Source organism: Leopardus geoffroyi, chromosome B1, assembly GCF_018350155.1.
Source record: "Leopardus geoffroyi isolate Oge1 chromosome B1, O.geoffroyi_Oge1_pat1.0, whole genome shotgun sequence".
Lineage (NCBI taxonomy): Eukaryota > Metazoa > Chordata > Mammalia > Carnivora > Felidae > Leopardus > Leopardus geoffroyi.
In genome coordinates this window covers 31,178,483-31,206,382 of record NC_059327.1, presented here as the reverse complement: position 1 = coordinate 31,206,382, position 27,900 = coordinate 31,178,483, and the positions used below count along the sequence as shown (strand labels likewise).

Sequence of the window (27,900 nt, the reverse complement as noted above, 5' to 3'; positions counted from 1 at the left end):
TCACTTAGGATATGTTTAAGCTTATTTTGATTGGTGGCAACTAGTGAATTTGAAAACTCAGATTTGGGGAATTCAGAGGCACAATTAAATGCACACCCATTTCCTTATGTGTTATGTAATTGACTATTTTAACTGAGGTGACACAATATCTTCTTGTTGCCAGTTTAAATGCTTGGTTTATGATCTATTGAGTGTATTAAAGGTTTTCCTAGAATATAGTTGTTTGGGTAGATTGCCCAATTTAAGGCATAAACTTGGCATCCAGCCTCTTCTATCTAGATGACACATCTGCTGTCTTAATTAAGCATCCAAGTTGCTGAGGCCAAAGGACACCAAATGAATTACCAAGTAACAGACAAAGTACTGCCTCATCCCCAGGGAATTTTAGGTTTCATTCTTTAAGTGGCAACAAACGCAAATAAGAGTGCCCTTGTGTTTATTGTGTATTGTGTTACAAAAGAGAAACAACAGAGGGTTAAGTGAGCTGAGTACACACCAGTATCTTCCTGCCCTCCTGACTGGGAGCACTCACAGGGCCCTGGGAGAAATAGCACATCTGTTTAAAGACAAACACTGTAGCAAATGACATCTTTTAAATAAGCAGCATTCATCAAGGCTAGCAGCAAACCAGTCTGGAGGAGTGGAAAACTGGAGTGGATGGGTCTGTTGCCTGGAAACTCACGCCCTGATTTATGAACCTAAACTAGGTTTTAACATTTCCACATTTAATGTTTTCTCCATGTGTGTTTGTGACATTCTCTGCTCGAGGCTCTCAAATACCATGACTTTCATGTTCCGTCCCCCCCCCCCCCCCCCCAATTAGAAGCCAGCCTGATACTGGCCTAGAAGTGAGCATGCCTGTATACTATTTTTAGTCCACATTAATTTGTTTTAGAACTTTTATCAACTCCTTGATTACTTTTTCCTTCTGAAAAAAGCTGCTAGAAAGATGTAGCAAAAGTGTTTTTTGAAAATTGGAAATGAATCCATGACCCTCAACGGAATATTAATTTTTCCGTCCTTAGTATCTGAGTTGCTGAGCACATGCTTCCAGAATTTTAAATAGTTGTAATCACAACGTTCACTTCTCTTTTTTCTTTTTCTTTTCCTTTTTCCTTTTCTTTCTCTTTCTTTTTCTTTTTCCTTTTCTTCTTTCTTTCTTTTTCTTTTTCCCTTTCTTTTTCTTTTTCCTTTTCTTTCTCTCTCTTTCTTTTTCTTGGCTTTGTTCTACCACTGTCTTTCTACTGCTGTTTTCTCAGTGTGGAAAATAAATGTAAAGTGCAACCAAGTCTGGAGAAAATTGCTATACAATTGAATTAGTTACGGAGAAAGTGTTGTGGCATTTTAGGTAAATGTCTTGGGGGCCTTGTAATCATTTGATCTTAAGGGTTTTCTGGCAACTAAACCTCTTCCATCAGCATGTCCTGGTGCTTTATTTAAATTTTGTTTTGTAGTATGCTCTGTTTGCCTCTTAGTTGGGGTAGGGACTGGGGAGTGCACATATTAGGAATATTAATAATAATCCAAAAAGTCTACAGAACCTAGGGAAGGATAGTTTATGGCTTTGTGAAATGTCTGTCAGAGCCCATTTGACTCAGGAGTGGTTCATTTATAACTGTTATCACCTGTCCTGTTTACTTAGGCAAATAGGGGAAAACCTGATTGTGCCAGGAGGGGTGAAGACCATCGAAGCCCATTCTAGGATGGTGATCCCCGGAGGGATTGATGTCCATACCCGCTTCCAGATGCCTGACCAAGGAATGACCTCTGCTGATGACTTCTTTCAAGGCACCAAGGCCGCCCTGGCTGGGGGAACCACCATGATCAGTAAGATAGCTTAAAAATAATCATCTCAGAGCTTGGGCACCATTATCATTTGAAAATGCTTCTGTGTTGTTTCGATTCTTTCCTTCTAATAGTTGCTGGACTGAGCAGTGGACTGCTTTACCACATAAGGGGGAGGGGGCGGGCCAGCCATTTGTCTTGGTTTCCTTGTCCTCGTTTTCCGTCCAACTCTGACGTGTCCATTTGAACTTGAGAATACGGTGCTAGAGAACTGGGGTAGGATAAAAGGAACGGCCTCTTGCTTTCTCGGCTTGAACTTTTGTCTTCCTTGCTCTGAAAATGTGATTTGATGGTGGTTTTGCTTTAAACACATTGCATTTGGGGTCATCGTCAGAGCTGTCCATTTTGAGCCTGTGCTCATAAGTATTTGATTTTGGCTTTTAAACAGTTCCTGAGGCTGCATCTTCTTGGAGTGACGGCGGGGTGCTGCAAATGAAGTGTTGAAGCAGGAACCTGTATTCGTTCCACTGCTAAGAAAATAAAGTGGGGGGAATATTTCCTGGCCTGGGCTTGACGTAAATGGAATTGGGCAGCCCTCCTTCGAGAGCGACCCACAGATATTGTTAATTGTCATTTATGTAGGAAAATTGCTGCCACCCAACAGCAGATGTCCTTCGTGCATTGCTCCAAGGAATTTGTGCTTTTTGTTCGGCAAAATCTGAAGTATATTTCCTGGAGTCATAGCATGAGTGTTCAAAGTTAGCTTGTATAAGGTCGGCTTCCAATGTGCCTAATGATGCCCCTGTGACAGATGCTATTTTGGTTTTGAAGAGGGGGGTAAGCTTCACCATGGCCCATCAGACACATATGTAAAAAAAAAAAAAAAAACAAACCAAAAACCGTTTATCCAAGAGCGAAAGGAAATATATAATCCATCTTCAAAACTTACAGTTCAGTTCAGAAGAGGGTCAAAGTAGAAAGAACTTAGCTATTTTATGCTTTAGAAAAACCTATGTTACTGCTTATTTTTCAGAATGACGGTCTTTTTTCCTTGTAACTTCATAGTCCGTCTCTCAGCTTCCTTTCTTCTATTCTGCCACATGGGCGAACATTGCCCTGCTGTCCCCTCCTAGTCTGAGCGCCCCTACGTTTTAAATTGCACTTTCTTGGTCTTCTCTCTCGGTCCTGGTCTTCAGAGTGTCTGACGGATCAGCGACCACTGTCTTCTGGTTCAGCTTTCTAATCATAGAGCCTGCAGGTTGAAGCCTTATTACTTCGCTCTTGCTGTGTACCTCACCTTCTAACCTAGTGGGAGCCATTCTCAAGGGCGTGGGGGGGAGGGGATCCTCCACCCACAGCTCAGTGCCCTGACCTACTGGAAGAGGCTGCCATTTTGTCAGTCGTGTCTGCTAGGACTCAGCTGGCACCAGTGGGCCTGGCTGCCCCTTCTCCAGGGCCAGCTGCAGAGCCACATGGGAGCTTCGAGAAGCACCGACTGCTTGGGTGACAGCCTGCAAGGCCAAGTCAAGGCTATAATCTGCCTCTGTTTGAGTTCATATGAGGTCCTTCTGGGCCCCTACGTTGCTCACCGGGTATTAATAAGCCACAAATAATCTTTCCCGAGTGAGTGGTCAGTGCTGTCTCTCCGTGGAGGGATTGCTGGGCGGGAGCCCCCTGTGGTGAAAATGCCGCCAACCAGGAGTCTGCCGTTGTGGTCTCCCTCTGGCACTGACTCGTTGTGCGACTGTGGGCAGGTCCCCTCACTTCGCGGGCCTGCTCATCTGCACGATGAAGGATCTGCACGAGCTGACCCTGCATGTTCCTTTCAGCCCCCACATTTGGTGACTCACCGAGCTCAGAGACCGTTTGCCTGTGATCAAGTGCACTTCGCTCAGCAGATGCATAAAACCCTGTCTTCTCTCAGACTTACTTGAAAGACCCCACCATTCTGTTTTCTTGTCTCCTACCTCCCTGAATGTGCCTTTCACTCCTTGCACTTGACCCATTCTTTGGCCCCCCCCCATTCTGTGTCTTGTCCCTTCTCTGCTTTCACGCCGCACCCCCCCCCCACCCCCCACCTGCCTTCACCACGAGGGCATATGCCTTCCTGCCGATGCCCTGACTTTCTCTTTGACCTTCTTCCTCAGCAGCAGTGGGCTTCCTTCCCTTCCTTCCAAGTGGGCTCCTGAGCAGGGACAAGGGACAGATCCACAAGGCCTGCACCTGGTCCGGGGGCCGGGAACAGTCAGCAGATGGCCTTATGGCAGATAAGGGTGAAGGAGAAGTCAGACTGCCTGCCCTACACATCTGGGCAGAATGTGATCGTATTTCAGTGTAGGATTTGTGATGCAGTAGTAAGGCTAAGAGGCTAAAAAGCAGAGGGATTTAATGAGCAAACCCCAAGGAAGAAAAGTAATCAGAGGTGGCAGGGATGTGGTCAGAATTGTCACACCCCAAACTCCACTACTTTTAAAGCCCTGAGAAGAATATTAACTGCCCTTGCAAATAACCACCCGTGGTTACTGACCTCTGTAGAATTCCCACTGGCCTGCCCTTCCCTCGGGAAGCAAGTGGGAATGATACAGATGAGGAAATCGGGATTTCTTCTGCTTGCTGGTCAACACATTTCAGCATTGCTTCAGAAAAGCACGCTTTACAGACACAGAGTTTTGCAAAGACGGAGAGCTAGCTTAATGTGACTTGGTTGGTACCTACGGCCTGCTCCTTCAAGGAAATTGTAGCTTCCTCAAGGAGTTTCGAGGCCAAAAAAAAAAAAAAAAAAAAAAATGCTTAGGGCCCTGGAGGAGATTCAAGTGAAACTTGCAGAAGCAAGCCCTTGAAGTAACCGGTGCACCACTGCCCACACCCCTTCCTGCCATCTCTCTGAGTTTCTACAAGCCTGTCACCTGCACATGCCCTTTGCAGTGCCCTTCCCAGGTCTGTCTGAAATGGCACGGCCCAAGGTGGAAAATGTAGCCGAGTAGTCCAAGTTTAAAAAGGGAGGTGACACGTCAGCAGCAGAAAATAATATTATTGCCATCCAACAGAGCCTCCCATTGAGAATGGCACAACGAGAGCTTTGTAAGGGGCCCCCAGTGCAGGGCAGACAGAACGCCCTTTGCCCTTTCCATCCAGTGGTGGGTGGGCGGAGCCTCCAGACAGGCCCTGCACGCGGCATCGAGACCAGCCGAGGGGTCACGGAGGTGGCAGAGTTGCTTCCTGGGGAAAATGCTACTGGGTTCCCGAGAGCGTTACGATCATCAGAGTTAAGACTCCAGCATCTTAACCAGAGAGAAGCAGATGGGAATGGTTACCTCCGTTTTATAGAGGGAAAGTCCGGGGCCAGAGAGAAGGGCATTACTTGCTGATGCTTATCCTGTGTGTTGGTGTTCGTGGCCGGTGTGGAAAACACATCTGCGGGGCTGGCTTCCCCACCTGCCAGCTGTGTGACTTAAAGCCTCAGTGGCCTCATCTGCAAAATGGGGAAAGTTGTTACACAGATTGACCTGGAGACATGAGAACAGTGCCTGGCCCATAGTAAACACTCAGATGGGGTTAAGTTACTTTTTTTCCATCTGTATTAGGTGCCAGCAGCCTCTCATCTCTGTAGAGACCCCTTCCCGATCGCTACTTTTGTAAGAGAGCCAGAGAGAAGAGACTGCAGCTGCAGGAGGGCACAGGGGTTCCCTAAGCACGGCCGACAGGTTGTGGACCCTGGTGTCACCTGCATGCATTTCAGACATTCAGCTTCCTGGTCCCCAACCAATATAGCTAAGCAGAGAGCGTGCTGGTGGGACCTGTGAACCTGTATTTGAATCCGGATTGTCACATGCACTTGAGCTGTTCGAAAGCATGGATCTCAGGGGTCCAGGCCAGATCTCTGGACTCCAGATGTCTAAGGACCAGGACCCACAGTGCAGGGAAAAGAGCGTGACTGTCATTTCTGTTAACCTGAACTTCAGGCTTTCCCTGGAGGGGTGGAGCCCCAGTGCAACACCCTGCACCGCAGAGATCAGGATGGGACTTGAGCATGGAGAAGGTGCAGGCCTGGAAGAGGCCTCTCTCTGAGCTCTGCACTTGTCACCTTCTAGATGCGGCTCCTTGGATGTGCCTCAGGCACCTCCATCCAGCTGTCTCCAGGCATCCTTACCCTCGCCTCTCATTGTCCTGCCTCTCTTCTGGCACCCAACCCCAGCGAGGGCCGCAGTCACAGTTATTCTGGCCTGAACTCACAAAGTCACCCTGTGCTGTGTTGAGTGAATTTTGTCTGTCCCTTATCTCTTGCATCCATTCCATTACTGCCACTAATGCATACCTTTGTTGTCTGTACTGGATTTGTGCCCCCCGCCTTCGGAGGAGTCTCACTGCCTCCGGGATCCTGTCTGCAACGGGAACATCTCCTTGCACCACGGGCACTTTCTCTGACACGGCGACGATCATGCCCTCTCCCTCCCTTGTAGCCCTCAGGGGCTCCCTTTTGCCCAGAGGATGCAGCTCAAGCAGCAGAACGCTCCATGCCGTGACCCAGTCCTGCTGCCCCAGTCTGGACCCAGATGTTGTCACCTTAGCCAGGGGATGCCCTTACCTTCTTCTCTTTGCCTCCGGGAATCTTTATTACTCTTCGAGGCCCAGCTAGGTGTCACCTCTGTCCCGGAGCCCCTGCTCAGCCCCCTTCCCTGTAATCTGTTGCTGCTTCTTTATGCCTTGGCAAACATGGGGTTTTTATCCCAGGGCCCTTATGACATCCCTCATGTGTTATAATGTGATCAAGGCTCCTGCCTCTTTCATTTTGGTATTCCCCACCTGAGGGGTGCTTCATTAATGCTTCCGGTTGAATGAATGAATGAATGAATGAGTGAATGAGTGAATGAATGGGGATGCTAACAGCACTTGGTTTGCTGCTTCATCTGAGCCTGGTGCCAGAGGACTGGGAATCCTGGGGCCGGGTTAACATGTCTGACGTCCACTGTGGGCATCTCTTCAGCGGCGCCCCTGTGCCTGCTGCCCTAGCCCCACAGTCAGCCATTACGGCAGTTGGGGGAGGGAGGCAGGAGAGGAGAGATCGGGGTCCATGCGATCAGGGACGGCCCCCCTTCCCCCTCCACCTGGATTGTTCTTTCAGGAGGAGGAGGGGTCGCATCTCATGTGGTCCTGCTGTGAGAGGGCTTGGCCGCGGCGCACAGGGTCAGGTCTGTTTGAGGAGTAGCCCTGAGCACTGTGGCAGACTCAGCGATCACTCCCCGACACCCCCTGGGCACGTCCCAGCGTTTTCTGGAGAGTCTTGCCTGTGGAGGCAGGAGGCCTGACATGAAGGCGAAGTGGCTTCCCACGGCCCTGCTGGCCGGGCTTTCTTCAGGAGACGTGGCTCTGAGTGTCACTGTGGTACATCCACTGCTTGTCATTTTTTCATCCATGTGGCATTTGGGTTTGCTCCCTGCTTCTGATGAGTACACATGTGTGAACACACACACACTATAATATGAATTGTCTGTAATTGATACTTTGATTATTCCCTTTGCATCATTCATTTGACTCGGGTTAGAAAGTGTTTACAAAAAAGGCCGACCACATCAGACTAAAGTTTCAAAGTCCAGGACCGAAGTCGTGGCCACAGAATCGGCCCGTGGCCTGGCGATTAGAAAGCCACGTTAGCCGATGGGCTGTCAGCGCAGGCTCTTCCTGTCCGCTGTTTGCGTCTCCCCAGGCCCACGTGGGCGAGGTCACACATTTCGCCTAAGGACACGAGTGCCTCAGCAAGCGGACCCCATGGGACTGGGCTTGCCCAGGTGGGGGGCACGCGGATCGCAGCCACGAGTGGCCGGATTGGAAGAATCCGTCTACTCCCTGCAGTATTTTGGGCCGATCACCTAATACCTGCTGCCGAGCAGAATGGGGGGAGGGAGTGGAACAGACGAAGCATCCTGAGAAGTAGCACAGCTCTTCCTGAAGGCCCGCACACACACTTTACTAAATGCCTTACTTGTGGAGGAGGCCGTTGGGTCGGGCTCCACCAGCCAGCCTCATAGCCCTGTGGCGTTTCGGGTGAGGCCCCTCCAGAAGCAGGGACGTTCCTGTTTGGGGGCCTAGGCCCTATGCCATGGACATTGTGGCAGGTATCTTAATCTACTCGGGGGTTCTTGCTGGCCTCTGGCTCTCGGAGCTGGCAGTTAAAATTTGGAAATCACCCCCCGGCCACCTAGGGGGTGGGCCTTCGTCTTTTAAGAAGGCGTCCGATTCCTCCCTGATGCAGTTCTGGCCCTGCCCGTGGGTGCTGTACGCAAGAGTTCAGGGCGTCTCAGTACCCAGATGCTCCCAGAGCCTACTCTCTGCCTTCCCCTAGAGCGGGATGTTTCGATTGTTGGGAACTTCCGGTCGGTCCTGTTGCCCACGATGACAGCTAGAGCCAGGCGTGGTAGGGGGGGCAGTGGGAATGTTGGGCCCCAGCAAGGTCTTCCCGGTCTTCGGATGTGAGGGACGGGCTTCAGTGGTCAGCATCCCGCAGTCTCTGGGTTCCGTGTGGCTAAATAAGAGCCTGCAGGACACATACAAGCCCAAGGACGCGCTCGCTCTGTGTTCTGGCTCAGGAAGCTGGGCGGAAACTTCCGGAGGGCACAGCTCGTGCCCTATCCCTTTGTTTACGGCCCCTGGCATATGTGGAAGCTGCCCGATAAAGAGCTGAACGAGTCTGGACCAAAATCTGCACCACATCCCTCCTTCTACCTTGATGGCTTAACATTGTTGTCCTGGGACCACTCTTCTCATGTGAAATCCTACATGGACGGCCCTCCCTCCTCCCTCCCCCGACCACCTGGCAGATAAGGCTGATGAGGGCAGAGCTGCTCTGGCTGGAACAGTGGGCTGGGGGAGAGCCCAGGTCCATGCTCCCCTTTCTCACTGTGCTCCCCACCTTGAGAGCCCCTCTGCCTCTGGGGAGTTCTAGTAGGGCTTGGGGGAGTCCAGCTGGGAAAGCACCCCATTCCATCCCTGCCTTCCCCACTGCTTCCACGCTAAGTCGTCGGCGGGGGGGGGGGGGGGGGAAGACGTTTAGTAAGAAGAGACGTACCCACTTAGTCATTTAAGAAAACTAACCGTGGGGCGCCTGGGTGGCGCAGTCGGTTAGGCGTCTGACTTCAGCCAGGTCACGATCTCGCGGTCCGTGAGTTCGAGCCCCGCGTCGGGCTCTGTGCTGGCAGCTCAGAGCCTGGAGCCTGCTTCCGATTCTGTGTCTCCCTCTCTCTGACCCTCCCCCGTTCATGCTCTATCTCTCTCTGTCCCAAAAATAAATAAACGTTGAAAAAAAAAAAAAATTTAAAAAAGAAAACTAACCGCACTGTAAGTTTTGGGTGGTTTTGGGTAACGTGCCTCCTTCTGTTCAAGATGGGGACTGGGACGAAGTACCTGTGTCCCTTCCCCTGTTTGGGTTTGCACTGGCTTGCTTTGCTTTTCACTAGAGCCCGTAATGGGTAAACACTCTTCTGTCCCCTGTTTGAAAAATTAGTGATACACAGTGTTTTATGGGGAAAAATGACCGTCTTAGGGTGGCCAAGGTGTCCATTTTTTGTGGGGGTGGCTCGGTCAGTTAAGCATCTGACTTTGGCGCGGGACCCCGATCTCTCTCTCTTCTCTCTGTCCAAGGTGTCCACATTTTCCTACCTGCCATTCATAGTTCTGGCCCCAGATCACTGCTGGGCTTCTTTTTCCCTTTTTCCTCTTTGAGAAGCCGTCCCTATTTCTCCTTGGAAAAATGATTATGTCTTTCCTTGGGTTTTGAGAGCTCTGCCTCTGACTTTCTGCTCTTGTTGGGTGAAGCCATTTACCCAAATGCCTTGCTTTTAGTCCCTCTTAACTGCCATGGTAATGATAAAGGGGAATCACAGTGAGTAGAAATTAGAGTTCTTTCTGGTTAACCCACTTGGGAGGCAGCTTTCTTTGAATGTGACTAAATGTTCCCCTAATGATAGAGCGGATGCGGTGGGGGGCTGGGTCTCTGTGGCTGAGGCTGCCTACACAGGGAAGGGAATTTTGTTTCTCTGAGCCAGGGCGGTAGTTCCACACCTCGACTGCACCCTAGAATCCCCTGGGGGAGTTTTCACAGGCTACAGAGACCAGAGCTTCTGACTTAATTGCTCTCGGTGGCCTGGGCATTAGTAGTTTTTAAAGCTTCCGGGTGATGGCCAAGGTTAAGAGCTATGGATCTGGGTGCCCGCTCCAACAGTTGGTTTCGGCTGAAACCGAATGAATGTCTGCCAGAGTTTTCTAAAAGCTAGAGGTGCCCTCTGCACTCTATTCTCTTCTGTATCCTGCCCTCTTTTTTTTTTTTTTAAGTTTATTTATTTATTTTGAGAGTGAGGGAGAGAGCATGCATGAAAGTGGAGGAGGGCAGAAAGAGAGGGAGAGAGAACCCCAGGCAGGCTCCACACTGCAGATGTGGGCCTCGATCTCAAACCTCGAGATCATGACCTGAGCTGAAATCAAGAGTCAGATGCTCAATCGACTGAGCCACCCAGGCATCCCTGTATCCTGTCTTCTTTGTGAAGGGAGGGGGAGGAGGATTGCAGTGTCATGCCCTGGGGTGGGTGGATTCTGGTGGGTGCCCTCCAGAAGCTTATGAAACTGGGTGGTGCTCAGCTGGTGTCACCAAGAAGGGCCTCCTCCTTCAGTTGTTGTCCTTGGTGTCCTGGAAGGATTGTACTTGGCTAATGCCCTAACAGGGCACTGGTTAGGACTCGGAGGATGTGGGGCGGGAAGTGATGGGCAGGAATGAGGCCAAGGGGTGAATGGGGGGGAGTACCAAAGGCAGAGTGGAGCTGGGATGTTGACTGCTGTCCCCAGCCCTGTGGGCCACCTGCTGTGCTGGTTTCCCTGAGAAAACCCTACTGTCTTTAGGTCGAATCAATAGTGTTTATGACCTAATCTCCCTCTAATGATAGGTCAGAACTGGAATCCTTCCTTGTGGGGAGACTGTGAGGGAAAAATCAAAAGAGCCTGATAATAACATAGAATCATAGACTCTTAAGGCAACCATTCGGATTTTCTGTCCCGGCCTCTGTCTTCCAGCTGGGGGAAATTTACAGGGCTTTGCTTCAGAGGGCAACACAACAGGGCAGGGGTGGGACAGCTCCAAGGAGCCCAAGATCTCGGTTTAGTTTCCCTTTCTAGCCCTTGTTGTTGCATGTGATCATGGGATACCTTAGTTCTAGATGGCAGTTTCCACGTCTATAATGTGGGGACAATGCAGCCCTGTTTGGGGGGTTATGTGCAAAGTAAGTGAGATTGTTTGTGCCATAGTATTTGGAAATGGTTATCGGGACACTTTCGGCACATGTGTGAATCAATGGGTCTATCTATCTACGTGTTATCTGTCAGTCTGATCTCCATACCTGTCTGTCTTTCTGTCTCTTGTTTATCTCCTCTCTCATCTCTATATGCGATTTGTCATCATCTGTCTAGTGTGTATATCCAGCTATCTAGTCTCCTGTCGAGCATCTAGGTACATCTATTATCTGTAATCCATCCTGCAATCTGATGTTTACCTACCTGTCCATCGGTTGGTCTGTCTGTTGATGAGCTGTTCATCTCTCCTCCAAGAGTGCAGTCACATCCCCGCTGATTCCAGGTGGGCTATCTCCCTTCGCTGCCACTCGGTGAGTTCAAGGCTTGTTTTTATCTTCGAGCCTCTGAAGTGGAGTGTGTTCTGAACAGAAGAGGAAAAACAACTGTATATATATGTTTATATATAAGGAGCCCTCTAAAATGGCTTCTTGCACAAAAATGTGAAATTTTACTTTTCATTTCCCACCTCTCCAAATAGTTGCTGGAGGATTTGGGGCTTACATTTCTTGACAACACGCTCCGCCCCACAGATGTAAAACGATGTCACAAGGAAACAGCCCGTCAAGTCAATAGCTCTTGCTAGATTTGAATTTTTTTTTTTTTTTTTAATTTTTTTTTCAACGTTTATTTATTTTTGGGACAGAGAGAGACAGAGCATGAACGGGGGAGGGGCAGAGAGAGAGGGAGACATAGAATCGGAAACAGGCTCCAGGCTCTGAGCCATCAGCCCAGAGCCTGACGCGGGGCTCGAACTCACGGACCGCGAGATCATGACCTGGCTGAAGTCGGAGGCTTAACCGACTGCGCCACCCAGGCGCCCCACTAGATTTGAATTTTCAGCCAAAACAGGACTTCAGACGAGGCCAGCTTTGTAATCGGTTGTTCCCGTGCTGGTGAACACCCGGGCCCCTCTGTTTCTCGAGGGGGATTCATTACAGTCTCTGCAAGGAGGTTCGCATTCCTTGCTGAACCTGCTCAAATCTCTCCCTTCGCACAGCTCACCGAGCTCCCCTTGCACAGCCTGGGGTCATTCTTCTGGCAGCCTTGGTGACAAATTCCTCCCCAGTGGGTGTTTCACCTAAGGAGGGATTTAGTCATATGGGACGCAATACTCAAAGAGCGTGGTGAGAGAGGCCGGGCAGAATGCTGAGCTCTCTCCTCTCTGCAGGCACGGTGAGTGACCCATTTGTGACATCAAATGAAGGGACCGTGTCAGACCCCTCAGAGATGAAAGCGCTGGTCCCTGATCCCTTTATTGGCCCGTCGTGGCAGAGACAGGTAGCTGCTGTTTCTTGGACCTGTACAACTCCTGCTTCTTCCTTTCAGCTGGGAGTCTTTCTTACTTATTTATTTCTTGCCCTGGTTCATTAGCTGCAAAATCACGGGGGACAAAAAGCCAAATAAATCCGTAGTGGAGGCAAGAAGAGAGTTCAGTTGGAAAGCTATGCCCTAGGGGGTGGACAGATATTTGGGGGACATGCTGTGCCCAGTGTCAGGGGTGGGGCCCAGGGCTTGGGATCAGGCATTGGGCTGATAGCTATCCCCAAGAAACAGAAAGATTTTGGTGTTCAAGCTTTATTTTGTTCTCTATTGTTGGATAGATTTAAAAGCATTTGATTTAAAAGCATTTTTTGTGGGGGCGCCTGGGTGGCTCAGTCATTTAAGTGTCCGACCTTGGCTCAGGTCATGATCTGGCGGTCCGTGAGTTCGAGCCCCACGTCAGGCTCTGTGCTGACAGCTCGGAGCCTGGAACCTGCTTCAGATTCTGTGTCTCCCTCTCTCTCTGCCCCTAACCCACGCGCATTCTGTCTCTGTCTCTCTCGAGAATAAACACTGAAAAAAAATTTAAAAGCATTTTTTCCTGTAATATAAAGGGGGGAAGTGATCAGATAGTGTGACCATCTCTCAGTAAGCAGGAGGCCATGTCCGGGGAGGAGGGGGGGGGAGACACTCACCAAGAGGGTGGCAGGGGAGTATCTGACCATCCAACAGAAGCACTGGATTGATGACCTAGATTTCCCCCTGTGTCCCAGGGTGACTGGAAAGCAATCGAGAGGAGTAACCGATGCCATGCGTTCACGCGCGGAACTTTCCTGCTTCTGGGAGGCCCAGGAGCTCTTTTCCATGCTGGACCAGATTGTGCTGAGTCCTGTCACGCAAGCTGCTTCAAAGATCTTCTTGCCCTTGCCTGGGCCTCTTCTTTCCTCATTTCTCTGACTCGCTTTGGCATGGCCCTCCACGAGGCTCAGCGGGCTGTGTTCTTTGCAAGTCCGATTGGGAAACACCTCAGGCAGATGGCAGTGTTTGAGGAGCAGCAGAGACAGGGAGGAAAGTCAGACGGTTGTGCAGGGCTGGGATTGCTGCTCTGCACATTGTTGTTTTCTGCACGGAGATAATCCGAGGAGACGCATGAGGTGTAACGGAAAGAATTTGAGGCCCCGGCTTCTTGACGACACATCTTCACGGAGCTAGGAATCAGGAGACCTTCGTTCTGCTGTTTGCTGCTTGTTTATTCGCTCGGGCAGGGTGTCCCTTATTTCTGTCTTGGTGTCGTCAGTTGCCGGAGGGGCCCGGGTCGGACTTTCCTGCCTAATCGGGTTGCAGTGAGGAATCGGTGACGCGGCACAAGTGGCACCCAATGTGGGCAGGTTGTGTGTGAGGGCGAGTGGGCCCCACGGCCCAGTTTTGCTCCTGGCAGTGAAAACTTTTTTTTCCTTTGACAATGTATTCATGTTTGAGAGGCAGAGAGAGATAGAGCGTGAGTGGGGGAGGGACAGAGAAAGAGGGAGACACAGAATCCGAAGCAGGCTCTGGGATCTGGGCTGTCGGCACAGAGCCCGACGCGGGGCTCGAACCCACGGACCGCGGGATCGCGACCTGACCTGAAGTCGGACGCTCAACCGATTGAGCCACCCAGGCGCCCTGACGGTTAAAACGTTTCATTTTGACACCTGGAGACTGAGGTATTTGAAGGGGGGTACGTTTGCTTTGTAGTGATTGACTTCAGCAACCACCTTACTTTTCATCATACACCCGTCTGTCTTCGTTCATGGAGATTCAGTCAAAATGGTCAGTGTAGCTCCAAAATGGTGTTTCTTTGGACATGATGATGACACATCCTCCCCACCCCCTGAATGTCTTTTCTAGCTGAAAACGTTTAGCTCTGTTATTGGAGACTTCTCCCCTGGCCCCAGGAGAACATAGTTTCCATCTTAGTTTGGAAAAGGAGAATTTGCTTTGCTGAATTTTGCTGCGTTTTAAGACACCTGATCGTTTCCTCTCCTATATTCTAGAAACAGACCCACGTGTTTATTGGAAAACGGTACTTTTCAATCACGGTTGGCTCAAAGGGCAGGTTAACATTTTAACATTAAAATCGTAGTTGCTGGGGGATGAATGGTAGTCCAACACCTGATTGCAAGCTCCAGGTGAGGGCTGTGTCTGAGACTTAGCAATTGTTTTTTTTTTTAATGGTTTATTATTATTATTATTATTTATTTTTGAGAGAGAGAGGCAGTGTGAGCAAGGAAGGGACAGAGAGAGAGGGAGACACAGAATCCAAAGCAGTCCAGAGACTCTCAGCTGTCAGCACAGAGCCCAATACGGGGCTTGAACTCATGAACTGCAAGATCATGACCTGAGCTGAAGTTGGACGCCTCATTGACTGAGCCACCCAGGCGCCCCTTAGAGATTGTTTATTGCTATCTCTTCGTGTTGCAGCAGGGAAACCAAAGCCCAGGAGGGGGTGTGTCCTTGTGGGCGGGACTGAGATGATTCCTGTGACCTCTGTCCCATGGTGCATGTTTATATCGGTATCCGTGTGTCTTGTGTGCATTTTAGTTCACTACCAACAGTGAGTGCAGGTGGAAGTTCACCCAGTCTTCTGACGAAGAGAATCTTTTCTACCGTGCAAAGCTCATCTCTAGGAAAAAGCTTACTTTCCAGAGACTAACTGAAGAAGGTGTTATTCCTGTTTGCAGTGAAGTGTAGGTTTTCATTAAATGGCAAGGCCTCCTAGTGAAAGACAGACTGGAAAAGCTGATAAATAAAAAAGAAATAGATTCTCTGTCTGTAGGGAGATGGAAAGTTTTTATTCAACTGTATTTCTGCTGCCTTTGGCTTGAGCGAATAGGCATATGACTTTTCTGTCTTCGTTCTGAGAGTCAGATGATCCAGAAACCACGTTCTGCACAACATTTCTGTTTCTATGACATAAATCCCTTATTTCCATTGTCTCCTTGCCAATTAAAGGTGGCCTCTAGCAACCGATGGGTTTTCCATCCAGGATTGTGCCAGAAAACATTATTTTCTTGATTGGGTTCCCTCCTCATGGATTGGTTTGACCCTGGCTTTTTCCGCATTCTCTTTGTCTCGAAGGCAATTTGCAAAAAAAAAGAACTGCCTATCCGTTCTGCTTCCCCCTAGGAGAAAAGATGCTAGGTAATAGTCTCATTAGTTCAAGCTTGCTTTATTCATTAACTAACTAATCCATTCGTTATTTATGTGTGTATGCGCATGTTGGCTTACACAAACTATACTGACTCGTTAAAAATAAAAAAGAAAACAACAAATAATTTACATGCCATAAAACTTAGTCTCTTAAGGTGTACAGTTCAGTGGTTTTCAGTGTACTCATAGAATTGTGGAGCCATCACTCCCGCCTGAAGTTAGAACATTCTCACCTCCCCGAAAGGAACCACATAGCAGTTAGCAGCTATGCCCCACCCCCAGCTCATTCCAAATACTCAGCTACTCTCTGTCTCTGTGGATTCGGACATTTCGGATAAATGGGATCGTGTAATACGTGGCCTCTTGTGTCTGGCTTCTTTCGTTTGGCCTGATGTTTTCAGGGCTCATGCGTGTTGTGGCATGGATCAGTGCTCCATTCTCTTTTATGGCCGAATAATAATAGCGTATTGTATGGATATACTACATTTTGCTTATCCATTGACCAGTTGAAGGCATTTGGGTTGTTTCTACTCTGCGGCTATTGCGAAATGAATAATGTTCTTTGGTGGACACGTTTTTGTGTGCACATATGTTTTCATTTGCCTTGGGTGTGTATCCAGCAGATGGGTTGCTGGGGTTTATGCTAATTCTATCTTTCACTTTCAGGGGACCTGCCAAACTTCTACAGCGGCACCATTTTCCTTTCCCACCAGCAGTGTAGGAAGGCTCCAGTTTCTCCATATCCTTGCCAGTGCTCGTTACTGTCCGTTGTTCTGGTCACAGCCACCGGGGTGGGGAGTGAGGTCGTAGGTCATCGTGATTTGACTTTAGGCTTTATTTTAAAGCCGGTCCGCTTGCTCACTGACCCTTAGTCACGCTTATCTTGATCTGTGATGTGAGAACTTGGTTTTGAGTGTGTTTTCCTAGCCTTGCAGAGGGGCACCTGATGTGACCAGTGTAGGAATGCTCATCGAGATGAGACAGGTAACGGAAATCACGTATACAACAGAAAAGCAGCCCTCCCACCCAACGGCCTCTGAAATTCTCTCTTTGGGGTTCACTGGCCTGGCTGGCTGCAGTGACTGCCTCTGGCCCCTCCACATTGGCTCTTATCTCACCCTTTGGCCCAGAGTGAGTCCTGTTTTGCTGCCTTTTTGACCATCCTTCATTCTGCTTTATGGTGGGGTGGGCAGGTAAACTACCCCGTGCCAGGGAGGGAACCTGGCAGAGGCTCCTAAGCCCGCCAGGCCCGGGGAAACCTGGGAATCTCCCAGGCCAGTCCATTCCTGCCTCGGATGGGCATCCCCCCTCTCCATAGGCTAGATTAAGAAGATAGTTTACCTTCTGCATATACAGTTACAGAGCCCTTTACGCACAGCTGCTCTCCCCTGGGACCCTCCTTTTCACAATCTGTAAGACAGGGTGGGAAATGCCCGCGCCCCCAGCCCCTCCCCGGCATTTCCCACGAGAAAGCTGCAGAGTAGAGAGGTTAAGTGACTTGCCCAAGGCCACCCAACTAATACAAGGCGGGATGCAGGCTCGTCCTGGTGGGATGTTGCCTGCCTCTGTCATCGGGCGAGGGGACATCAGGCGTGTAAACGTGGTTTCAGTGCGCGCGCTGGATTTGGGGCGGCTCCCTCATCGCTCTCTGGATGTTTCTGACGTAGTATCAATGAGCACCTGCTCCATCTGAGAACTGATGGTATTGTGCTCGACTGCGGAGGCCGCAATTGATGTGGGCTGGCGGAGAGTGATAACGAGAAGGATGTGGTCACTTTCTCAGTGCCGTCGCAGCTATTGCTTTGTTTAAACAAAGTTAATGAGCGCCGTGGTTTCCACTGCTAAGAAAACCCTGTTCATTCATCCGTTCAGCTGATGTTCATTCTGCTGCGCGGTAGGTACTGGTCTCAGCATTCAGACTGCAGACAGGGTTCCCATTCTCCAAGAACTCGCAGGCCATCGGGGAGACCAACAAATAAAAGCTTAACAATATAATGTGGTAGCCCCTACACTAAGGTTCAGGGGGCAGCTGAGAAGAAGACATCTTTAAAATCTGCCTGAGAGGGTCAGGGGGAGACTTCCGCCGAGGCTTGAAGGCAGGCCAGGATTTTGCCCTGGAGTCCGATTGTGGGGTGGGCAGCAGGAGGAGGTGTCCAGCCAAAAGCGAGGCATGCATGACTGGATCGAGGCACGTGGGAGCTGGTTAGTAAGAGTCTGGCACCCTTTAGAATTTACAAGTAAACCAGTATTGCTGGGTATTAAAAAAAAGTTCCAGCAGGAAGGACATGGGGGGAGTCTAGAAGGAAGGGGAGTGGGGAGGGGAGGCTGGTGGGGAGGGGTGTCGTGTGAGAGGATCCTGTTGGGGCAGGAGTGCTGCCACTGATCTCTGAGGCCGCAGGGGAGCCCCTGCCCCCTGTTTTTTCCAGACTCCGTTCCCTTCCAGTTTGCCTCAAAACCCAACCAAGTCCTGTCCCAGGCAATGCTGAGGGACTGCGGGTGGTGGAGAGTCAGTTCCTCGAGGGCAGGACCGGGGCCCTGATGGGAAACCCTTGTTGTGCGAGGGTAGGTCTTCAGGAGTTGCTGCCTTAGGGGCAGGGCATGGCCTAAGGGAGGTGTGATGCAGGGATGAACTCTGGGTTTGGCCACCTGGTGTTTGAGTTCTGCCTTCACTGCATACCAGCTGAGCAAGTACTTTTTGCGTCCCTGAGCCACAGTTTTCTTTCTCTTCCTTTCTTCCTTCTTTTTTAATTTATTCTTTTACATTTCCCTAAGACATACGTAGCTTAAGGTTTACCATTTTGACCATTTAAAAAAACCTTTTTTTTTTTTTTAACGTTTATTTATTTTTGAGAGAGCGAGACAGCGTGAGCAGGGGAGAGGCAGAAAAAGAAGGAGACACAGAATCTGAAGCAGGTTCCAGGCTCTGAGCTGTCAGCACAGAGCCCGACGCGGGGCTCGAACTCACGAACCGTGAGATCATGACCTGAGCTGAAGCCGGACGTTCAGCCGACTAAGCCACCCAGGCGCCCCCATTTTGACCATTTTTAACAAATTTTATTTCACATAGAGTGAGAGAGGGAGAGAGAGGGGGGTGAGTGAGGGGCAGAGGGGGAAAGAGAGAATCCTAAGCAGGATCCACGCTCAGCAGGGCTCGATCCCACGATCCTGGGATAGTGACCTGAGCCGAAACCAAGAGTTGGACACTCAACCGACGGAGCCACTCAGGCGCTCCCATTTTGACCATTTTTAAGTGTGCAGCCCAGAGACTCTATACCTGGTAAACACTAACTCCCTGGTCCTCTTCCCCACAGCCCCTGACAACCACTGTGCTACTTTCTGACTCTATGAACTTGACTATGAATTGTTGATCGTACATGTTTGCCTTTTTGTGACTGGCTTATTGAAGTCAGCATAATGTCTTCAAGGTCCATCCATGTTGCTGGATATGTCAGAGTTTCCTTCCTCTTAATGGTTGAATGATACTCCATTGTATGGATATTCCATATTTTGAAATCCACTCATCTGTTGATGGTCACTTGGATTGTCACCGCCTCTTGGCTATTGTGAGCAGTCTTCTCTGAACTAGTATCTGTTCCAGTCCTTGCTTTTAATCCTTTGGGATATACACCCAGAAGTGGAATTGCTGAATCATATGGTAATTTTTAGCCACAGTTTTCTGATGTTTCAAGGTTTCGGTACGGCCTATATTTGATAGATTATATAAACTACCGAGCATGTGTTTGGCACATGATAAATGTTAATTCCATCCTTTCTGAAAGGCCCCTTCCACCCTCCTGAAAAATTTACCCTTTAAAACAAAAGCACTTTTAACTATTTTGATGAAAAATACCTCTTCAAAGTCACCTGGCTAGCTCAGGTCGGTAGAGCATGTGAATCTTGATCTTGGGGTGATGAGTTTGAGCCCCGCGTTGGGCATAGAGTTTACTTAAGAAGTAATAGTAAAGTAGGAGAAAATAAAAGAAAATATTCTTTGTTGTTCTCGTGTATTAAAAAAAAACAACAACAAAAAACCTCTTCAGGGATAGTGCCTGTTTCCTTCTAAGTGAAGGGAATGGAACATAATTTAAACTCTTAATGCCTCAAGGTTAGTTCCCCCCCCCCCCCCCCAAGGTTATTGTTTTGAATCTGTGTTAGAGCATTGTGCTGCTTGCAAAAGTGTTGGGCTTTTAAAAACTCCCACAAATGGTGTCTAGCTGTTGGGAGTATTTGTCTCCATTTCATCATTTCCCTGCCTCCTCCCTTCCTGGCCTTCCTTACTTCCCTTACTTCTTACTGTTACTAGAATACCTGACTGTGGTTGCTAGCCTCCCTCCTTTAAGTTCACGTTTCAAGAATGCCTTCTGCTTGAGGACCAGGGGACGGAGATCCTCGCTAATGTATGGGGGTAGGAAGAGGCAGGCACTGAGTGAGATTCTGTAACACTCTTCCCTGAGAGCAGTTTGTTTTAACTGAATGGAGGTCTTTGGGGGCAATTGTATGGAGTTTGAGTGAGGAGTCAGATGGCCAGATGTGGATAGTGCGGTGTCATGGTGTCTTGGAAATTATGCCAGGGAGGAGGTGAAAGCCAGAGGAGTACTCTGCCAGGTCTGAAGGGCAAGTGGACAGCTTCCATCTGGATGGTCTTGGAAGGCTTCTTGGGGGTGGGGGGTGAGAAATGGGCCTAGTTGGGGATAGAGGTGAATGAATGTGTGAGAGAACACATCTCTCTTCTCTGGAGAGAGTCAGAGGAAGCCCAGACCTAGGAAATCAGCTGCTGGCTGCTCCTTGGGCTCCGTGGCCACTGTGCTTTGACACTGCTTCACTGCAGGACCCAGGAAAAGTCTGACATCTGACCATCTCCATTCTAATCCCCTCCCTGTCCAGTCTTGCATTTACCGTAGGAGATATTGGCATTGTCTTCATTCGGTCTGTTTTAGAATCCAGTATCTTTTGTGTTTCTCAAAGGCATTTTTGTCCGGTTGGGGAAAGTGTGTAGAAACTGCTCTCTTCTCTTTGCTTTGAAGTTTCATTTGCCTCAGGTCTCTGGGCCATGGAACTTGGGCAGGAGCACTAGTGCCTGCCCAGCACATACTTCAGTGTTTCCCTCCCTGCTGAGTAAGAGGCCAGAATTCCAGTTACTGTCTCTATTATATAATGTTGTTCTGGAAGTCCTAGCCAATGTAATAAGACAAGAAAAATAAGCAGTCAAAATATTGGAAAGGAAAAATAAAATGATTGTAATTTGTTAGGTGGTCTTAAATATTCAAAGGAATTAACTGAAGAAAATATTGGGTCTAAGAAGAAAGCTTATTAACATGACCAGTTTAAAATTATGTATTCAAGGGGTACTTAGGTGGCTTAGTTGGTTAAGCATCCGACTCTTGGTTTTGGCTCAGGGCATGATCTCACAGTTTGTTGGGTTTGTGGGATTGAGCCCCGCACCGAGCTCTGTGCTGACTGTGTGGAGCCTGCTTAGGATTCTCTGTTTGTCTCTTCCTCCTGCTCGTGCCTGGGCGCACACACGTGCGTCCTGTCTCTCTCAAAATAAATTAATAAAGTGAAAAAATAAAAATATGTATTCAAAAGTAACAGCTTTCTCATATGCCAGACATAACCAACTGGAAAATATAATTCAAGAATCCCGTTCGCAATAGCGGTACAAAATATAAAATAACAGGATTACAAGAATACATTCTTATATATGGGACTTGAGAAAAGACTTAAAAAAAAAATGCTATGTTGATGCATAGAAAGACCTAATTCTGTAAAGGAACATATTCTTTAGAGATTAATCTATAAATCCAGGGTGATTCCAACCAAAACCTCAAAGAGTATTTTGGCTTTTTGACACTTGACTGAATGATTCTGAAGTTTGGGTTAAAGAATCAACAAACCCTAAAAGCCAAGAACATATTTTAAAAGCACATAATGAAGAAGGGCAGGAAGCCATACTTAATGGGATATTTAAAAAGCTATACACATGTCATAATTAAAGTGATATGGCACTATTCTAGAAGAGACATCAATGTCAGTAAGGTAAAGTAGACAATCTATAGGTATTTGTGTGAAAAAAGGAACATTTCAAGCTCATGGTGAAATGATGGCACAGTCATAGTATTATGCTGGCATAGTTAACCACTTGAAAAATAGAGAAAAGTAAACTCCTTATTCACATCCTCTATCCAAATACCTTTCAGATGGTTTAAGTTAAATTTAAGCAACAAAGTCAAGAGAGAACCAGAAGAAAATATAGATGAAGAGTCCCATGCTTTAGATAGAGGTAGAATCAGAAAAGACAGAGACACGTGACAACATAGAAATGAAAGACATCATCAGAGTAAAATAATCAAAAGAAACACCAGAAGTAGGAAATTAGATTTGAAAAATACGAGAAAGGTTGATGCATTTAAAGTGTGGAATCTGGGGCGCCTGGGTGGCGCAGTCGGTTAAGCGTCCGACTTCAGCCAGGTCACGATCTCGCGGTCCGTGAGTTCGAGCCCCGCGTCGGGCTCTGGGCTGATGGCTCAGAGCCTGGAGCCTGTTTCCGATTCTGTGTCTCCCTCTCTCTCTGCCCCTCCCCCGTTCATGCTCTGTCTCTCTCTGTCCCAAAAATAAATAAACGTTGAAAAAAAAAAAAAAATTAAAAAAAAAAAAAATAAAGTGTGGAATCTTAAGGGTGCCTGAGTGGCTCAGTTGGTTAAGCGTCTGACTCTTGATCTCAGCTCAGATCTTGATCTCAGGCATTGGGCTCCAAACGGGTCATGGAGCCTACTTAAAAAAAAAAAAAAAAAAAAGAGAAGTAAAATAGAATATGAAAAGTAAACATTTCAATAAAAAGATGAACACTAATAGAAAAAATAAAGGGTATGAACATGGTATGCACAAACGAAGAAATAATTCTACCATAAAACTTAAGGGAAAATATTCAACTTGAATGAGTAATACAGAATACCAATTAAAATAACATTGAGCTAATTTTTGTCTACTGAATTTTCAAATAGTGAAAGGAAGTAATACCTTGTTAACTAGGTTGTGGTGAAATGGCACTCCTAAGTGCCTGCTAGGTGCTTCCACTGATCTGGCCTTTCTGGAGGGGAGTGAGACTGTATCTAACGAGGGCCTTGCAAATTTATAAGCAAGAGATATTCATACCCTTTGAGTCTGAATTATCAATATGCATTGTTTTGCTCTACGGGTGTTCACTGTAACATTATGTTTGATGAGAAAAGATTAAAAACAACCTAAATGAGCGAAATACATAGTTGGCTAAGTAAATGATAGCCATCTCAAGGAAAAGGTAGTTATGTAGTCATGAAAAACTATTGTGGAAAATATCTACGAAAACGAACATGTTCACAACATATCAATGGAAGAAAAGTAGACCGTGATCCCTATATCCCAATTTGATACTTTCTAAAAAGAGCTTCTTTTTTAAAAGAGCTTTATTAAAATATAACTTATATACTGTAGAGTTAGGATACTACTTTTGTGAAGAATACATAAATGGGTGTGTACGTGGGTAGGAAAAAAGATTGGGTAGACATACATCAGACATGTATTTTCTTTGGATGATGGAACAACAGAAAATTTTGGGTTTTTCCTAAATTCTTTCTTGTTTTCCAGGTTTTTGGCATTTAAGTACTTTTGCACTTAAAGGAATTTTATAAAAAGAAAAGTTTCCTTGGAACGCTCCTTTGCATCTGGGTTATTCTCTCTCACCCCTGTCGTTCTTGGGGAGGAAGAGAACATAATGTGAGGAAGTGTTTGGATTTTATGTACTGTGGCGCAGGCTGGCGTTTGTGAACTTTCAACTACCCACACGGTGATAGGGTTTAACGACAGGCTCCCTGAACAGCTGGGTCCCTTATCGGGCTTAAACCTCATTGTCCAGATACATTGGCTGTTATTCAGAGTCTTATTAATCAACTAGGGGAAAAAGACCCATTGAACCGTTAGCTCTCCGCCCGAGATGGGGAGCACATGATGATACAATGACCATGGTTCAGACTCCAGAGATGTTATGCTGTGTTTTTGAATTCAGTCCAGGTTCCTAGGAGGAAAACACCCGTCAATTATGTTGGCTCTAGATAGGTCCCAGTCAACATATGACATCACCAACTCTTCCTTCCCTGCCCAACTTTCTTTGGAGGGGATGCAAGGAAGACAGTTGTGCAAAACTGGAATAAACAGAATAGACACCAGGCTCCCCATGCTTTTGCTTCTAGGTTGAGCTGCCATCCAATAGCCGATATGTTCTTTTTCAGGCACAGTGAGACTCTTGTCGCAGCAGCTTTGTACAAGGTGGATTAGTTGTTCGTCAGCTAATTAGAGTCCCGAGCACAGGTCACTTCTTATCTGAACTAGGTCCTCTTGTTGTCTTTATTATATTATTTGGCGTGTGCCCATAAATGATGTCCTGAAATACAGTAGTTGTGAGCATGACATCTTTTATTTTGGGCCACATTTCCTCAGAAAGGTGATTGTAATCAGATCATGGGGTTTGTTTGATTATCTACTTGAATAGGAATGTAAATATGACCCTGTTTCTTTAATTTGCTTCTTGTTTTTTCCGTTGTTGTCCTTGACCTTGGGTCTTTGGCTGTAGCATTTGACATAGTTCTACCCATTATGTATGCGAGTACACGGGTTTCTGTTGGGCCATAATAAGGAAGCTGCAGGTCCTTGAGTTTATAGTTGGATTCCCTTCCCAACAGGGGACCAGCAGGAAGGAAAACGGAGACAAACCCACTCTGCACGTGAAAGCCTTGCAGTGGGGCTTTTATGTTTTTGCGATGTTCCACACAGCCCTGTAATCTCTTATTTTTGGCAAGCCAGCACTGAATCTGTGGTCCGGTAGCCCCAGGCAACCAAAAGCTGAGACAAACAGAGGAAGTGTCATTACTCACATGTTTCCCCAGCCACCTCATCTGGGTCCGTCGCAGCCAGCTGCCGCCCCTCTTTCGAGGTGGAGCTCCTCGGAGCAGAGTCCAACCAGGACCCACACGGACACCCTTGAGGTTGTCGTTCCCTGGCCCCTAGGGTCCCTGTTGCTCCTTACTTTCCTGCATTCTTTTTGTAATTTGTTCATAGTCTGGGTTTGACTTTATGGTAGACTTTGTGGTGAAAACAGGGACGTCTCCATTTCCTTAAAGCAGCCTGAAGGCCCCGGGAGGTGGAGGGAACTCCCCTCCAGCCCCTCTGTCCCTGTCACACGCGCACCGGCGTGCAGATGCACATGCACGCACATGCCTATGCACACTCACACATGCATGCGCACGCACACCCTCTTGGGTCATCCGGCTGGTGTCTGGAAAACGGGGCTGATGGAAGGAGTCTGCTCAGGAAATCTGCAGACCTTCGGGCTGCCTTGGCTACCAGCCCTTACAAAGCTCACCTGCTAGGTCCTCTCCTCCCCAGAAGTTGACATGGGAGAACCAGATCCTAGATCCCAGCCTGTGGTGTCCGTATCCCTGGGGGATTTTGAATATATAAATTGTTTCAATTTTTTAAAAAGCCTGCTGGGAGATTTAACTGAAGTGATGTTTCCAGGATAGGCTCAGGTTTCTTTGCTTGTGATGGGAATTAGGGGAACGCTCATAATGGTGATTAGTTTGTGATTTCTGTTCTGATTGGGTAGAGGTTCCCTGGGAGGTGAAAAGTCTATATTTATGTTGGTTGAAAGAGGGTCTCTGATTCCTCCTGTGCTGGCATTTACTGTCTTGCATTTTACAACCAGTGCCTACTTGCTGTGTAAACAGGACAGATTTGTTTTGCTTATCTTGGTCTTATTTAGTTTTATGCAAAAGACTTAAAGTTCTGGGCTGTTCTTTCTTGTGATCCCGGGAGCCTCGGGCCTCCTCTCAATAACGCCTTTATCCTGTCTGTTCTCATAACCTGTTACTCCTCAGTGGGTTTTCTACCTGAGCCGACCCCACCGAGCCCTTCCCCTGGCCCCTGGCCCCTGGCCCCTGGCCCACACGGGGCACTGAAGAATGCCCTTGGATTCTGTGCCCCTAGGGTGCCCCCAAGCCCTGACCCCCTTTTGTGATACCTCTAAGTAAAATTGAACATTGAAGGAAGACTGACTTCGTGCCAGGAATTGGGTCAAGCAGCCTTTTATCCTCAAGACAATCCTATTTTGCTTTTAATTTAACAAATGCTTATGTAAGACCTACTGTGCCAAGCTCTGTTATAAGCCCCTTTCCAAATACCATTTCGTAACAGCCTTGTGAGCGGGTGCTGTTATTATCTCCTTCCGAGTAAGAAAACGGAGGCCCAGAGAAGAGAAAGGTTGCTAAGGTTATATAGTCAGTGGATGGTAGAGTTGGGGTGCCAGCTCAGAGTTCACGCTTCTACCCCTATTCTAGGAAGTAGTCACTGTTGCTGTTCTTATTTTGCGGATGGGGAAACGGAGGCACTGGGGAGGGGCGGTTAAATAGCTTGCCTGAGGTCCTAGGACTAGTCAGTGGCGGGGCCGGAGATTCAACCCCAGACAAGTGAGCTCTGTACCTCAGCAGTGCACTGCCTGTGGGTTTCCATCACACCGTGTTTCCAGCACATTCGGCCTGGACGCTTAACAGCATCAGAGACCACTCGCACCCAACACTGCATTTCCTGGTTCCCTAACATTTCCTTCATGAGCGAGAGCCCCGCTTTTCAGATGCTGGTGCCGAGGGCCAGTTGTCTGAGCGGGGCATTTGAGAGCCTGTGAGCCTCAGGGCCTGTGGAACCGTGTAGGGAGGAGTCACTCCCCTGGGCTTCACCGTGCTCTGAGGAATTCCAGGATCAAAACGCTAGCCTGAAGCCAACCCTGTGGTTCTCCCGCTGGTGCAGGGATAGGGGGTGCCATACCCTTGGCCTTTCTTCAGACTCAGAATGCCTGTCTAATTACAAGAAACAGAACCCTCTCCCACTCTTAGCCAATGATTTCAACATCTCTTGGAGACATCCTCCATGGATCTGAAGTTTGAAGCTTTGCATTCTAATGAATTTGGCTGGGATTTTCACCTTTGGCTCTCCCTGCCTTCTCCCTGGGCCACGATTTCATCATCGTGCTTTGGGGATGGAGCTTCCTGTTCAGGGTCTGTCTTTCGGCAAACATACGTGGAGACAAAGCATGACTTCTCTCTGTGCCCCTGGGGTCTGGGGGCCTGGGCTGTCTCCAGCTCTGCCTCCCATCTCCTGTCTCCATCTCAGATGCTTAGCAAGACAGCCTTAGTGGGAGTCATCTTAGGCTCTCATGACAAAGCTGGAAGGAGGGTTGGGGGGCACCAGAGCTAAGATGGTGGACGTGGCCATTTAATCATGTTCTTGTTAAATTGTCAGTAACTTCTTTGTACAGCTGGTTGTTCTGGTCTCTCGTGTATTACTCAGTTCCCTATTTGGGTCTTGGAAGGTGGCCATTTATCTGAAACAGAGAGACGGCTTAGTATAGTGAAAAGAGCTTTGTTTCTCATCCCCCTTACATAGTAAGCAAATAAAATGAAAATACCAGCATTGGCTGGGGGGACATCTCGATGGGTTGCTGGTGGCAGCGTGAACTGGTGACACTTTTGGAGTGCAACCTGGTCATCTGTATGAAGAACCATCGTTCATCCCAGCTCTAGGACCCTCTCCAGTGAAAAGCACTTAGAAGAGGCAGAAAGGTATTTGCGAGAATGTGTTCACGAGAACATTATGTAATAGAGGAAGACTGGAGGCAGTCTGTAGGTTCAACACGGGGGAATGGTTAAGAAAGTTATAGCAGATTTCCCTCCTCCCCTACCAAGTAGTGCTTATAAAAATTGAACCGTGAAGACTGTAAGACAGCGTGGTATTAACGGTATTAAGAAAAAAGTGAGTGTGCCCTGTGATTATCCCCATATAAAATATATGCACAAGACAGGTCTAGAAGATGATACAGAAAGAGATTCATGGTCACTGTTAGGATGGTGGGATTATAGGTAGTATTTTCTCCTTTTATATATACAAAAAAGGAAAGGAAACAGTAAGCTTTTGGATTCAGACCTAGGATTAATTCTGGTACTGCTACACCTCCTGTATCTTTTTGCAACTCTTGACGCTTCCCTGGGACTCAGATTCCTCATTGGTAAGAAGACAGAACAATTTCCTAAGCGTCCTGGATCTGAACCTAATTTGAGCCAATAAGATCTCCTCATGTCGAATCTGCCGGACTTGCCTATATCAACAAGACAGGCTCGTGGGCATTTGGAAGCATCCTCGTGCACCAGCAATCCAAGTTCTTTGTGCATTCCTGGTGGCCAAGCAGTGTTTCTACAGATTTGTTCTCACCATTCAGGGTTTGATGGAACCTTCTCTGTAGGTACTATGCAG

The 27,900-nt window shown here is 48.0% G+C and overlaps 1 protein-coding gene across 2 annotated transcripts in view; it reads left to right on the top strand.

Moving 5' to 3' along the window:
• Positions 1-27,900, top strand: part of DPYSL2 (dihydropyrimidinase like 2) — a 134,764-nt gene that overhangs the window by 65,194 nt on the left and 41,670 nt on the right. For both annotated transcript variants that reach the window (XM_045456686.1, XM_045456690.1), the window contains exon 3: positions 1,643-1,827. In XM_045456686.1, coding sequence (XP_045312642.1) covers positions 1,643-1,827 — 185 coding nt within the window. The remainder of the gene's footprint in view (positions 1-1,642; positions 1,828-27,900) is intronic.